This window comes from Anas platyrhynchos, chromosome 2 (genome assembly GCF_047663525.1).
Source record: "Anas platyrhynchos isolate ZD024472 breed Pekin duck chromosome 2, IASCAAS_PekinDuck_T2T, whole genome shotgun sequence".
In the NCBI taxonomy this organism is placed as follows: Eukaryota; Metazoa; Chordata; class Aves; order Anseriformes; family Anatidae; genus Anas; species Anas platyrhynchos.
This window is the reverse complement of record NC_092588.1, coordinates 29,795,748-29,809,298: the sequence shown is the minus strand read 5'-3', so window position 1 is coordinate 29,809,298 and position 13,551 is coordinate 29,795,748. Positions and strand designations below refer to the sequence as shown.

Sequence of the window (13,551 nt, the reverse complement as noted above, 5' to 3'; positions counted from 1 at the left end):
GAATTTCTCTCCTTCTGGCTCCACATGGGGTGGGTAGAACAATGAACCCAACAAGGATAGAGAAACCTTCCCAAAAGTAAATTTCTAATGGCACAAATTGTATAAGCAGTATTCTGGAAAAGCTCTCAGAGGAGGTGGTACACCCAAACTGCTGCACAAAGGTGGCCCTTCATGAAGAGGTGAAGGAGAAGCCCACGTCCACGTGTCCCCAGTGCATCCTGACTCCCTCTGCCAGTCGATGTCCATAACTTCCCTCTCGTGGGCCACAAGGCTGAAATTTTTTGCTTTGCTTCTCTGGTACCTAGCATTGTAATTGACATACAGCTCCTCTGCTACATTTGAAGTCTTTCTCCCCAAGCATGCAAGACCACCATGGATTTGTATCAAATTGTAAAGAAGCACTGGATATGGTCACGAGCAATCTTATTTCGGTTTCACTTTTCTATCTCTGTTTCAATCTCCTCAATTTCTTTGACTAACAAACATTTAAAAGAACAGTTTATGTTCCTATGCTTTCATTGTGCTTTTCAGCCCCATACACTTTGAATGGGAAAGGTAGGGCATGTTTCAAACTTCTTAAGTAGAACTTGGCAACCAAACCAAGGAGCTGCCCTAATGATCAGCTAATTAGGGTCTCTCGTTATATTCAGACACCTTTTTTTAAGCTTATTGGCCTGACAAAGCCATATGCTAGAATACTTCTATTCAGAAATTTATAAATACTTCTATTTCAGACATATGACAGTGCAAACTCTGTACAGAAAAACTTCAGCTTTCATTTTCCCTTCAGACAATTTTCACCTTTCTTAGATCCTGCTTAATCACGCAGAGCTTATGCTAATTTCTGCCTGAAAAAAGGTCTCTAGCTAGTTATTGAATTTCATGCAAGAAACCAACCTCGTCTTCTGTAAGAGATGGATCTTCCTCCCGAGACTTGTAAGACATCGAACTATGCCTCTGTAAAAAAGGAAGAAAGAAAGAAAAAAAAAAGGCTCATTACCAGTCAACAGCGTGGAACCTACAATAAAACCCTCACATTACAATCAATACATTGTATTTTATGGTCATTTGCTCACTAGTTCCATTTTATGGAGCTAATATCCAGCGTACATCTCTGGAGATAACAGCCCTGAGGTTAGTAGAGCTTTTTAATGCATCTGCTCTTGTGCTGACCTAAAAGGGGCAAAAATAATGTAATGGTTAAAACAATCTCTGCTGCGCTGTACCCCTGCCTTTAAACTTCCAATGAAGTAAAGTGTCTGCAGAGGCTTTTGAACAATTAAAAGCGAGGTGCTGTGAAACACTAGCCAGCCTTCTGCTTGATTTTCAGATACACTCCTAGATTACAAAAGAACTCACTGAGCTGGAGCCTTCCTTACGATTACTGTCCTTCCTTCAGCAAGGTCTGGAAGCTCTGCAAGGCAGCGACATTTTCCTCCACCACAAATTGTAGCAACTACACCGAGGTGCACTCACAACCTTCAAAGCTCAACATGAACCAGCAATGTGCACTTGCAGCCCAGAAAGCCAACCATATCCTGGGCTGCTTCAAAAGCAGCGTGGCCAGCAGGGTGAGGAGGTGATTGCCCCCCTCTGCTCTGCTCTTGTGAGACCCCACCTGGAGTGCTGTGTTCTGCTCCGGGGCCCCCAACAGCAGGAGGACATGGAAGTATTAGAGTGAGTCCAGAGGAGGGCCATGAGGATGATCAAGGGGCTGGAGCACCTCTCCTATGCAGACAGGCTGAGGGAGCTGGGGTTGTTCAGCCTGGAGAAGAGAAGGCTCTGGGGAGACCTTACAGCAGCCTGCCAGTGCCTAAAGGGGACCTACAGGAAAGCTGGGGAGGGACTCTGTGTCAGGGGAAATGGATTTAAACTAAAAGAGGGGAGATTTAGATCAGATACAGGAACGAAATTCTTTAATATGAGGATGGTGAGGCCCTGGCGCAGGTTGCCCAGAGAAGCTGTGGATGCCCCATCCCTGGAGGTGTTCAAGGCCAGGCTGGATGGGGCTTTGGGCAACCTGGTCTGGTGGGAGGTGTCCCTGCCCATGGCAGAGGGTTGGAACCGGGTGGTCTCTAAGGTCCCTTCCACCCCAAACCTTTCTGTGATGCTGTGATTCTGTGACTTTTATGTCAAGCAGGGCCCTGGCTACCTCATAGCAGATGTACAAGTCCTCCTCACCAGGGCAAGCAGACCTTGCTGAACTCCTGCTCCACATTTTGGAGTTTTATGCAAAATTTCCGCTTAAAATATTTCAGACCTCCTCCAGCACAGACCAAGATGGAGAAGTAGAGCTATTTTTAGCACAGTCAATTAAATATTGCTTCCAGAAATGTATAAGACATGCAAGATATATTCATTCATTTATTTATTTCCATAGAGACCCATTACAACAGATTCCTTCCTTCTTTCATTTTTCTTGGTGGTTTAATTCTGAAAAATTCCAAACTTCAGGCTCCTCATGCAGGTCTCAGGAAGACTCTGACCCAATGCACTCTGAAACCTACTCCTGGTGGAGCTTCCTTTAGGCCTACCATTTTTAACTTCTGTCTTGCTGGCTGGAAAATCTACGCTTTAACCTGTGGTTTGCTCACTCACCAATTAAAAAAAGAAGTTCAAATGCATTTTGGTGTAGCCTTTTATTGAATCTGCAATACTACAGATGCTCAGTTTTTTGTTCTTGTTTGTGGGACATGTTTTGTCTTGAGGAGTAAGTTTTTAGTGTCAGCTTTGGCCATTAAAACAAATACATGCTAGAAAGAATCTGCAGTGATGTTATTTTCTCTAATCGGTGTGTTTGTAAGCACCGTGTGTCAGGATCCCTTCTACCGTTTCCCAGTCCAGTATTGAGAAACATCCCCAAGTACTGACAGTCCTGTCTGTTTTCCTGGTACACAGCATCCTTTCTTCTAAATGTGGAAACTGTGACACATTGATTTTGAAGGATACCATCATCTTGGAAACAGAAGAAAATACTTGCTCCTAAACGCCTTGTACCTAGCAATTTTATAAATTACATTTGAAGCCTCAACACAAACAGAACAAGTTCTTATTTTCTTTCCACTTTCCTTTTGTTCCTCAACAGCACTGGATTTTTTGCTCATTGGCTTGGCTGTTGCTCTGACTCAGGCACCAGAACAAGAACACCATTCTCCTCGGGTGCATTTGTGAGAGATGCTTTGCCCGTCCTCAAGCTGTGAAAGTCTGAAACCAGATGGGCAGCAGCCAAATGTACACACAGAGAACATTTTTACCAGTGTTCCTGGATTTTCTCACTCTGGAAAGTCCTGGATGAAAAAGAGGATCTGTACTGCTGTATCTGTACCTGGAACGCTGACCAAGCAGTGTGCTTCTTCTGGATCCAGCAGGCATTACCTGGGGGCACACCTCTGCTGGTAATGAAACAGTGCCAGGCACAACCTGTCGCACCAGAACTCCTCTTCATGCTGTTAAACTCTGGAGCAGTCTCAGGCTTGGCCAGCCTTGCTCCCTCCCAAACATGACAGGAAGCAAGAAGAGACACCTATGGAGTCTGTTTAACTAAAAGAGTTACAAATCTAAAATACATTTCCATAAACATCTTGTTCTTGGTTGCCATATCTGAAAAAAACAGGCATTGCTGTGTATTGTGTGAAGAAGCAGAATAGAGGGAAAAAATTATCATCATCACAACAGAAAAACAATCCTGCAACCACCTCCACGTACAATGCTGACAATAATGACATTTATATATTCAATCAATTACCATTTCCAACTCTGCTGCAGCTGTAGCTCTCAAGGACAGGACAGGCGCACGCCTCGATGCATAATGCATGTACCTAGCAGAGGACTTTGGAAGGAGCTGACGCTGCCGAGGCTTAACTCAGGATGACTTTAGCTCTGAATAAATTTTAATTAGACAAACACCTTTTTTCTGGCACTTAGGGGACTGCATGTGTCATTTCTTGATTAATCCTTCAAAACCTGAACCATTTTAATCAATTCCCAGCCCTTGCAGTCACTGACATTGTATACACGGTGTGCTGGGGAGCTACTGAGCAGCAAATGCATTTCCTTTGTATCAGTGACAGGGAAATACAATGATTTTCTGGAAGTCTTTTCACACCTGGTAGGGAAAATGTCATTAGTACTGAAAGCTGCTTCTCTAAAAGATTAATTAGAAATTACATGTGGCCAGAATTTGGAGGGAGAGAAGTGTTGATGAATTATTATTGACAGACATATCTTAATTTACTAGTTAACAAGCTCATTATTTTTAAGAATGTGCACTGGAGAGTCTGGATAAACAATTTTTAGATTTTAAGTAGCCTTCCCTTTGTTCACATCGATACTCTAGGGCTTTATAAATTACATGGTTAATCAGTTATTTAACAAGGTATTTTTCTGCCCTCTGCCTGGATTACTGAAGTACTTCAAACAAGAGAACAAACAGAAGCAAGTAACAGTACCTCAGCTTTCCTATGATTTTTCAGGTATATATTTACATTAAAATGTTGCATCACACCTGAAGGATTTTTGGAAATTTTCATGAATACCTAACATTATTTCATGACTCAGACTCCAAAATTATATTAACCTGTTAAAATCACAGTTCTATTCTTCACAATTACAAATTATTTCATCAAGTTCTGAAAAACATGAACTTAACAATTTGTGACAACTCTGTGCAATGATTCAAAAGTATTCTTGCAATTAATTCTGGTGAAAAACTAAGACTGGTAAAACAACTTGTTGAAAATGTCATTGCTCTGTTTTTCAAGGATTTCACCACTAATTTGTCCCTAGGCTGGGAGAAAGAATAAGCCACTGAGAAAACACAACTTTTGGCTGTGATTTTACCAGGTAGAAGTTCATTACTCTGTTCATGTGTGACAAACAGAATTCAACAAGTATAAAATCTACAGCTTGATAAAGTCTTTGCAGCTTTTATGGCTGGCTTAATGGAGATTAGTACTTATTCTTTTGTGATCCTTTTTACATAGCAATTGCTGAATATCAGCTACAAGACCAAAAGTAGATCTTATGCTTCAAAAGTCTACAACTGCATTCTCTCTCCCTCTCTCTTTTTCTGTTCCTATTATGTCCTACAGAGGATACAGATGAAACTTTGAGCAGATGCATAAGATGCAGTTAAGTTGAAGTGGCCCAACAGAAGAGAGTCATCTAAAGCTAAGGAACCTAGAAAAAATGCCTCACTCTTCCATCCACAAATCCAGGTTTTACTAGAAAAAAACAAGCGTAAGATTCTGAACAATATATGGTTGTTAACAAAAGCACTGGATACCTATTTTAATTTCTCCTACAAGTATAATACCATTGGATAAAGAAGTACAGTCTTCCTATGTAACTTCTGGATAATATTTGAGAAAAGCTTTATGAACAGCATGCTGCAAAGATCCTACATGTAGGTTCCAAAAACATGAATACATGTTTTTACTAAAGTGTAATGCTGTACCATGAATTTTCCTATTTCTATATTTTACAGTCTTGCATCAATTTGAGTGTGGTTTTACTTTTTTTTTTTTTTTTTCCGTTTCTTGCCATTTTTTTTTGTTATTTAAAAAATATTCCTCTGCCCTGTGTGTTCTGTAGTGATTATCTGTCTGTTTGACAAAGACAAGTAGTATTTACCTTCTCTGGTTCACTTGCTCCTTCTGTTCCTTCTCCTTCTTCCACTTCATTTTCTTGCACGTTCTCATTTTCATCAAGAAGTTTCATGGGTACTGGAGGGGGAAGCTCATCTTCTACATCTGGTGTGTTGTCAAGAGGGCTTTCTGAATTAGCACTTTGGCGACTTTTTTTATTTCGGTCTACAGATGCGTATTCTGCTGATTCAATTCTGCACTCAGGAGTCTGATCCTGACCTTCAGATGCCATCAGTGAAGCTGCTGACTTTCTGTTGCAGCTTCTTTCCATGTTGGCTGCTGCTCCAACATCTTTGATTTCCTTCACAGTTTCATACAAGCAGTCCTCAACTATGTTCTCTTGAGAGGAGCTGTCTTTTAAGACTTCGTAAGGCCCTTCCATTCCAAGACCTTGATCATTTTCTGCATTTCTAGCTGAGATGATGGTTTCCATGGTATTGTTAGGGGGAATACTGGGCAGCTCCCGGCTCTGGTGACATTTTATGGATTTTCCAAGACTGTCTTGTGGATCTAGCAGATCAGAGACAGATGTTTGTACTTCTTCATAAGGCTGGATACAGGCAGTTGTACTGTCCTCTGAGAGCACTAGAGAAAATTATAAAGAAGTATTTAAAACAACCGCATGACTAAGAAAGCTGAATACAGTTTGGTACTCTCTACATTACTCTGTTTCTGTGTCTTATTAAAAAGAATAAATGACAGTAATGCCTGCAAATGCCTAGTAGTCATCATGTTTTCAGTTTAGAAAAAGCTTTCAGTTACGGAGCTTTCTGCACTCAACTGTTAAAATGTCATTCTGACAACATCTTAAATGCTTTGTGCACCCCCAAATCGCTTTAGAGAACAACGGTATTCCCAATAAAGACAGGTTGGGTGGGCAGGTGCAGGCAGGCACTTACGTTCAGCTGGCTTATACTTGAATTGGTTATGTTGAATGCTTGAAGACTGTTCAATAGTTTCAGATGGGGAACACTGCTGGGAAGCTTCAAACCAATTGCATTCAAAATATCTTGTGGGATTTTCCTCTTTCCACTTCCTCACCCTTTGTAATCAAAAAAGAAGGTTGTCCTGCCTTCTCCCTGCCCAGCCCTCACCTTGTTCAACACACTGGCCAAATTCTCCTCTGAATCACACCTTGCCCAGCCTTGTTAAGTCAGCCTCACTGCACACCACACCAGGAGCTCCTTATTGGAAGGCTGTGCCGTACTTCTCCTAGTCTCACACCACATAATGTAGGTTGACAACCTACTAACAAGCCAGCCATATGCACAAAAGAGACGAGTAGACTTCAGAAAGTAGTGTTAGGCAGAACATGTTATTTTAAGTAGCAGAAGTGGGACACATGTCACTGTCACAAAGAGAGTATCAGGGACTGAAATTTACGGGACCTCTCATCTTACAGTGCACACGTGTGACATTTACCTGCATTCAAGGATGTATACGTGGGTACATACAAGCGTGTTTCGGATAGTACATGATGTGTTACTTTATGAGACACCATTTGTTTGAAAAATCACTTCTGGACAGCTTTACAGTACAGTTTCTATGGTGTTCTCTTGGAATAATCTACCTATTCTTCCATTTCCTTCAGTGTGTTTGACATCATGACAACAAGTGCTGCTGATGCAACCAGTGCCACTGATGTGGTGGTTGTCACATATGCTTCTCTACCTTCAGCACTGGACATGCAGTCTCACACAACAGCTCACCTAGGAGCTGTAACATGACAGAAAAACACAAGTTGGAATTTTAGGCATGAGATGGTAATCATTGTCTGAATGGGAAACATGAGGAGAAGAAAGGGAAAACATCTTTCTCCATTCGTTTGCCTCCTGCACCTTGAGAGGAAAAAGTCACATTCAAGGTGTCCTGTTCACTCCTCAGGATGCCTGCAGACTTCCTAAGGAACTTCAGGACCAGCCTGGGGAAGCTGGAACATGTTTTCCCTTTCTGGCCTTGGCCCTCAGGGACTTCTGTGCTCTTCAAAGAGCTTAGTATAGACAAGCAGCCACCAACAAAACTCTGACAAGTTGGGCAAAAGAAAAAATAATACATTTGATGGTGCTTGGGCTTGATGATCTAGAGGTCTCTTCCAACATAGAAATTCTACATGATTCTGTGGTTCTCCCATAGCCCTGCCCCTGCTTAAAAGGCAAACAGCAAAATAACTTTTAACAAAAAGGATATGTAAAACATAAAATAAGAAATTAAAGCAAATTGTTTCTTCTGTGAAAGGGTTGCTATGCAAATTGTAAGCTGAGTAGTATCTGACAGTCTAAAACCTGTCTGATAGTTGACAGCATGCCTTTCAGGAGCAGCTTCTGACAGCTGAGTGTGTGGTGACTGGTGGCAAGCAGAAATGCTTCCCCCTTTCCAGAGGGCTTTTCCCTGTGCACTGAGTCTCTCAGAAATGTGAGCGCACCCAAACGCAACAAGTCAATGTACAGGGGCTGTGATGAACCACAAAAACAAAGTTTAGAAATGCCTTTGGTCACTTGTCTCCGAGGGGTAAAGATTTAATAGCTCAACCTCCAGCTTCACAGTGAGGTTGGAGGGGAGCTGGGAGGAGGGGATGCAGCCCCCGGTGCCATGGTGAACATTTGGCTCCCAGCAGCGCTGAACCCAGAGCACGTTTTATTTTTAGGTTCAGCCGAGCAAAATATTTTCCAGTGATACTTGACTTTCAATGTATGTGAATCACTTTGAGTGCTTGGCAAAGCAAAGACTGAGAAAAAAAAGGAAGCGTTGCTCACCCTCGCCATTGCTGAGCGCCCCGTTCTGCTCACTGCTGGGGGGCGGCTCCGTGGCCGAGCTCGTGATGGAGTGGCTGAACACCTCCTTCTCGGAAGGCTGCAACACAAAGCAGTGGGATTTAATCAACACATGGTCAGAACGCATGTTTGCATGAACAGAATCACAATGAATTTCATTCCCATCTCAGGAGAGACTCTGACTCGCATGCATCACTGGCAGGAGGGTAAAATCAGGCTGATTATACTCAAACAAATATTTATGTGTTTACAGATGTTAAAACAAACAAATGTAAGCGTGTCCAGGGTGGTCTCCCTTCCAGACTTTATGGTAATAGAAATTACCACAGCTTCAACCAGTGAGAAGACAGCAGCTGACAAATGGGTAAACTGCACTTGCACTGCAACCCGAATGAATGAAAAAGCAGGAGATACGGAGCGACAACACAAAATGCAAATTATTGAGATCAGCAGAAGCTGTAATCCTCTTCCTGTTCTGAAACTTTTAAAATTTCCTGTGCTTAACAATCTCTAAACTTCTGATCTGTTTTCCAGCCTGCAGTATTTTGCAAGGGGCCTGATGCAAACCAACCCCGAGACAACACAAGCTGCCAGGAATAAACACTTACCACATTCATCAGATTTTCATGATCTCCATTCTGATGTTTGGACTTCTTTTCCCTTAATGAAGAGGCAACACAAAATGTTACTCCAGATTACACTATTCCACAAATGCCAATCATTAATAGCTTTTACACACCTGCGGCGAGCAGAACTGTGATTCACCACAATATTACAAATTTCGTAACTGAAAATTATTACAGGGACAGGTAAGGTTTCTGTGTAAGGTCACCAGCAAGATAGGGTGGTGATGAACATATCTGAAGAGGTACAGCAAACACACACAACCTTTTTTCTTGTTTAAGGAAAGATCACAAGAAGCAGCAGAAGACACCCACAAAATTCATCCTACTTCCACTCAGGATACTAGTTATAATTAACAATAACCACGAGCAGCTCAAGAAGGCCTACAAATTACATAGCAGCAGAGGCTTTTCAAGATGAATGCTGCTTCAATTGTACTTCACGGGGCTCCCGGTATGGATCGAATATCCCATTTCTACCATTTTGGAAATAAAGCTCTTATTCTGGCAGGTGTCTCCTAGGCAGGACAGACACCTGTAGGATCCTACCCTTTAGAGAGGCTGAACTCAGAGTCAGCAGTGTTTGTGACTCGGCCTCTTGCAGCTCCCTTGGTTTTTAGCTCTCTTCTCTCTGTGAAGGCCTGACAGATCATATCTACCACTGTGGGGTGAGTGCAGGTTGCCTGGCTCCCTCTCAGCAGGGCTGAGCCTCAATGTTTTGAAGGGGCCTTGAAATTTGAATGAACAGTCAGTAGAAGGGCCTGTACTTGTGCAATCTCTTGTGGAGAAGAAAATAAGGATAAGGTATAAGTACAAACCATTAATTAATAGCACTGTCTGATTCTTAATCATTTTGGTCTGGATCAATTCCCTGGTCTCCAGGAACAGCCAAAGCAAAGCTGCAATACATAGAAATTATTTTCCATTCCTTTTTGTCTATGCTTTTCTGTCCTGTTCAGCCCACTTCACTTTCTCAATTGATAACAGGTTATAGAAACTTTTACTTCCAGATCTTTCTGCAAAAATGCCTGTTCTCTCAGAAAGCCTGGCGAGACCAATGGTCCAAATGCCAAGTTAAGAATGCAGAACTATATGTGTGTGCTGGAGGGAGGAAGGCATCTTGTGAGGAGGGCATCCTGCAGAAAGACAGAGGGGAGGACAGCAGCTGCTGCTTTACCTGCTTCATCTCACTGCACCACATGCTAAAACGGAGGCATAAGAACACAGCTGATGCCTTTTCCTCAGCAGAGACCAGCACTAACATGCTGCTCCTGTCCTGCAAACCCCTGGGGACAGTGGATCTTCGCAGAAGACCTCTGCTGGTATGGATCTCCCTCCCAGGTGACACCAAGATTTGCAGCCCTTCCTCTCCCTTTTCCCTGCTCAGATCAGCTCTCCCTCATGGTTTGTAACAAAGCTTTGCCACACGTGCAGTTTTTCAGAGGGAGAAAGCAAAATTTTTTTGCTTTTATTTCAGCATGGGATTTTTCCCACTCCTCCAGCTAGTTATAAAGCATCATTTAATACTAACGCTGGTGTAAAGAAACTATTCAGAACAGATTATTGTCTTTAAAAATGTTTTTAGCTAATTTTTGTGTGTGTGTCTGTGTGTGTGTGTGATCTACACCCAGAAGAATGCACAGAGCCGAGCTATGCCAAGGGGATCCAGCAGTGATGTACAGGATGGGTGGTGCTAGAGCAGAGCTGGCACTGCCACCTGGCATGGCATTGCCATCAATGTCCATGACAGCACCTAGCAAGCTCTACAGCATTATTCCTTCACACCAAAAATAAATTCTTAGATTATTCCTCTAAAAGAGAAAAAAACAGTATGAACTGTTTAAATTCAGGTTTGCTCTGAAAACAGATGTTGTGCTGTCAGGCCTGAGATCACAAATAAATTACCCCGAGGGTAAAAAGCTATCGTAAGCCAAACCACAGACATGCCTGCGGGTGCAAAAGGCAGGGTAATGTGAATTAACTTATCCCTCTGAAAACACAGAGTGACTACTTTGCATTAACTTACTACAATGTGGTAATTTATTTCTGTACCTAAGTCCTCAGTATTTCTTGCTAACTAATTCCTCAGGAAGCTAATCCATGCAGTACTTGACTTGAGAAGTGTTATTGCTTCCTAAGCTCCCAAGCCATACCTGTTGCAGCTGGAGCAGAGGAAGATGAGGAAGGTGAGGAACAGGAGTGTTGTCACAGCTGCCAGGCTTCCCCACAGGATGATGTGGACCCGTCCACTGCTGAAGAAGCCACCGTCTGGTCCCATGATACTAGCAGGAGCTGGTGTCACTTGGGGATGGAGAGGTTACTCCTTGGAGAAGGCTGGCATCTGTGCTGAACGCAGCTTCTGTTTCTGCAGAAAGAAGAACATCTTTGGAAGTTAGCACAGATTTTGAAGATAATGAATCTGACAACTCCAAATCTGACGGGAGAGGTTTTCAAAACCAGATCTTACAAAAAAACAGTTTTGACTGCAAGACAGCCAGCCAAAGATATTTTCAGCTACGTTTCTGATGGTGACATAGAACAAACTTTGTTAAGTATTAACACAAGCTGTTATGTATCTACAATCTCAACATGAATAAAATGTAGCACAACATCTCCGTACTCACACTTTGAAGAAGAAAGTTTATAAATCCATTTCAAGGACCAGAGCAGTCTATTTTGCAATGTTATTTGTTAACTTCATTGAAAAGTGAGCTTTTGAAAACAACTTCTGCAAAGTTAACACAACATAATTGCAGCAGGACTTTACCTCCTTCTCTTGTCTCCTGCCTCCATGGGATTTGGTGTTTCAAGTACAATGATAAGAAAGTTAGATAAGATTTTAAAAGGAATAATGCAAAAATCTTTCTCACAGCAGATCAGATCTAGTCTTTTAATCTGTTTCTATGTGCGGTACTTATTTTCTTAATAGTCAGTCTGAAGAGTGGTCTGAAGAGTAGTAATATTGATTTTTATTTTTATTTTTTTGCTTTTCTCCAACTAAATAGACACTTAAGATAACAACTAATGAGAAAAATAGACACGGTGTTTTTTAGAACTTGAACAAACACAACTTTTGCTACAGCACAGCAGCCCCTGCAGACACTTCCTGGGTTAACAGCATTTACAATCCATAAGTTTTGTTATTCAATATGTTCTAAACTCTTGTACATATTGTTAATATAACATACTGTCGACATATGGCAAAATTAAAAAAAAAAAGAAAAGAAAAAAAAGAAAAAAAATCTTTCATTCTGCACAGCTGAAGATATCTCTTTCTCCATAATTTAAAAATAAGTAATACAATTGCAGACTTTCAGCCTTATTTTGGGATTGATAAACTCTCAGGTAGAATACAATGGTCAAGAAAGGAGTAGTTATCTTATGGGAATAAAAAAAGCATGCCAAACATAAGACTGAATAATGACTTAAATCAACACGAGTTACTTTCAAATTTTCAGCTACATTTCTGATGGTGACAGAGAAAAAACCTTGTCAGATATTAATACAAAATATACTTTAATTGTATGTATATATTTTTGTTTATGCAAGTTTATGCATATCAAATATGTATGTACAAATGTATATATATTTCTACAGCATCAGAAGCACATTTTTTTAATAACAAATTCAATTTGGTACCAACATCATATCTGTATCAAAAACCACTATGTCACCATTTTGTTACTAAAATATTATGAGAAAAAAGTTTAATTTCTAGAAAAATGCCAGTCACATCAAAGGAAATCTGTTGAGTCAGCAGAATAAAAAACCAAGTTATTTTATTATGTAGAAAGTAATGTTTCTGTTCCCATGCAAAATTGGTTCATTGATTTCCATCATGCAGGATCAGACTTCCAGACACCTTCTAAAAAGAACCAATTCTAACCAATTTCTCCATGGTGAAAACAAATTTTAAGTTATTAATGATATTGCAGTAGCTTGAAGAGGTGAGAAACAAACATGGAATTTATTAATTTTTCTGAGGCATTCTAGCCATGTCCAATTTACCCTGGTTTGCATTTGTTGTGGGGAACAGAGAATATGAGGAATAATCTGAAAAAGACCAAAAGATGTAGAAGTTTATGAAAGAATAAAAAAGTTGCTGGTCCTAGGAAGATAGGCATCAAAGCATAGTTGAGTATTTCTGGTTTGGCCAAGCAACTGGAAAGTCAGATAATCTGTGACTTTACAAAACCCATAAATACAAAGGATGGGGAGGGAGCAGCAGGTGTCACATGTTGTCCAAGTGCTGGATATGTTTTACTCATAATTTTGAGTAGCAGTAAGTGCCCAACAGCATTTTAGTTGTCTTCTTTCTTAGTTTTCTCAATAAATAAGCATATAAATTTAGAGAACATGAATGAGGAAAAATAAAAATCCATATTTTTTTCAAATATTAGGCAAAAAAAGGTAAGAAGAATAGAGATTTCAAAGTATGTTTCTGAAAACAGAAATACGTGGTTATTTGTTTTTTGGAGCAGGCATAAAGTTGTCTTGAATGATATTTACTCT

General features: G+C 40.9%; 1 protein-coding gene across 8 annotated transcripts in view; it reads right to left on the bottom strand.

Annotated features, from left to right (window-relative positions):
* PAG1 (phosphoprotein membrane anchor with glycosphingolipid microdomains 1) overlaps nucleotides 1-13,551 on the bottom strand; it is a 108,573-nt gene that overhangs the window by 10,418 nt on the left and 84,604 nt on the right. For all 8 annotated transcript variants that reach the window (XM_072034494.1, XM_072034497.1, XM_072034496.1 and 5 more), the window contains 5 exons: nucleotides 11,193-11,404; nucleotides 9,025-9,076; nucleotides 8,399-8,495; nucleotides 5,632-6,230; nucleotides 898-957 (listed from right to left, as the gene is read on the bottom strand). In XM_072034494.1, the coding sequence (XP_071890595.1) occupies nucleotides 898-957; nucleotides 5,632-6,230; nucleotides 8,399-8,495; nucleotides 9,025-9,076; nucleotides 11,193-11,317 (933 nt within the window). In that variant the 5' untranslated portion in view covers nucleotides 11,318-11,404. The remainder of the gene's footprint in view (nucleotides 1-897; nucleotides 958-5,631; nucleotides 6,231-8,398; nucleotides 8,496-9,024; nucleotides 9,077-11,192; nucleotides 11,405-13,551) is intronic.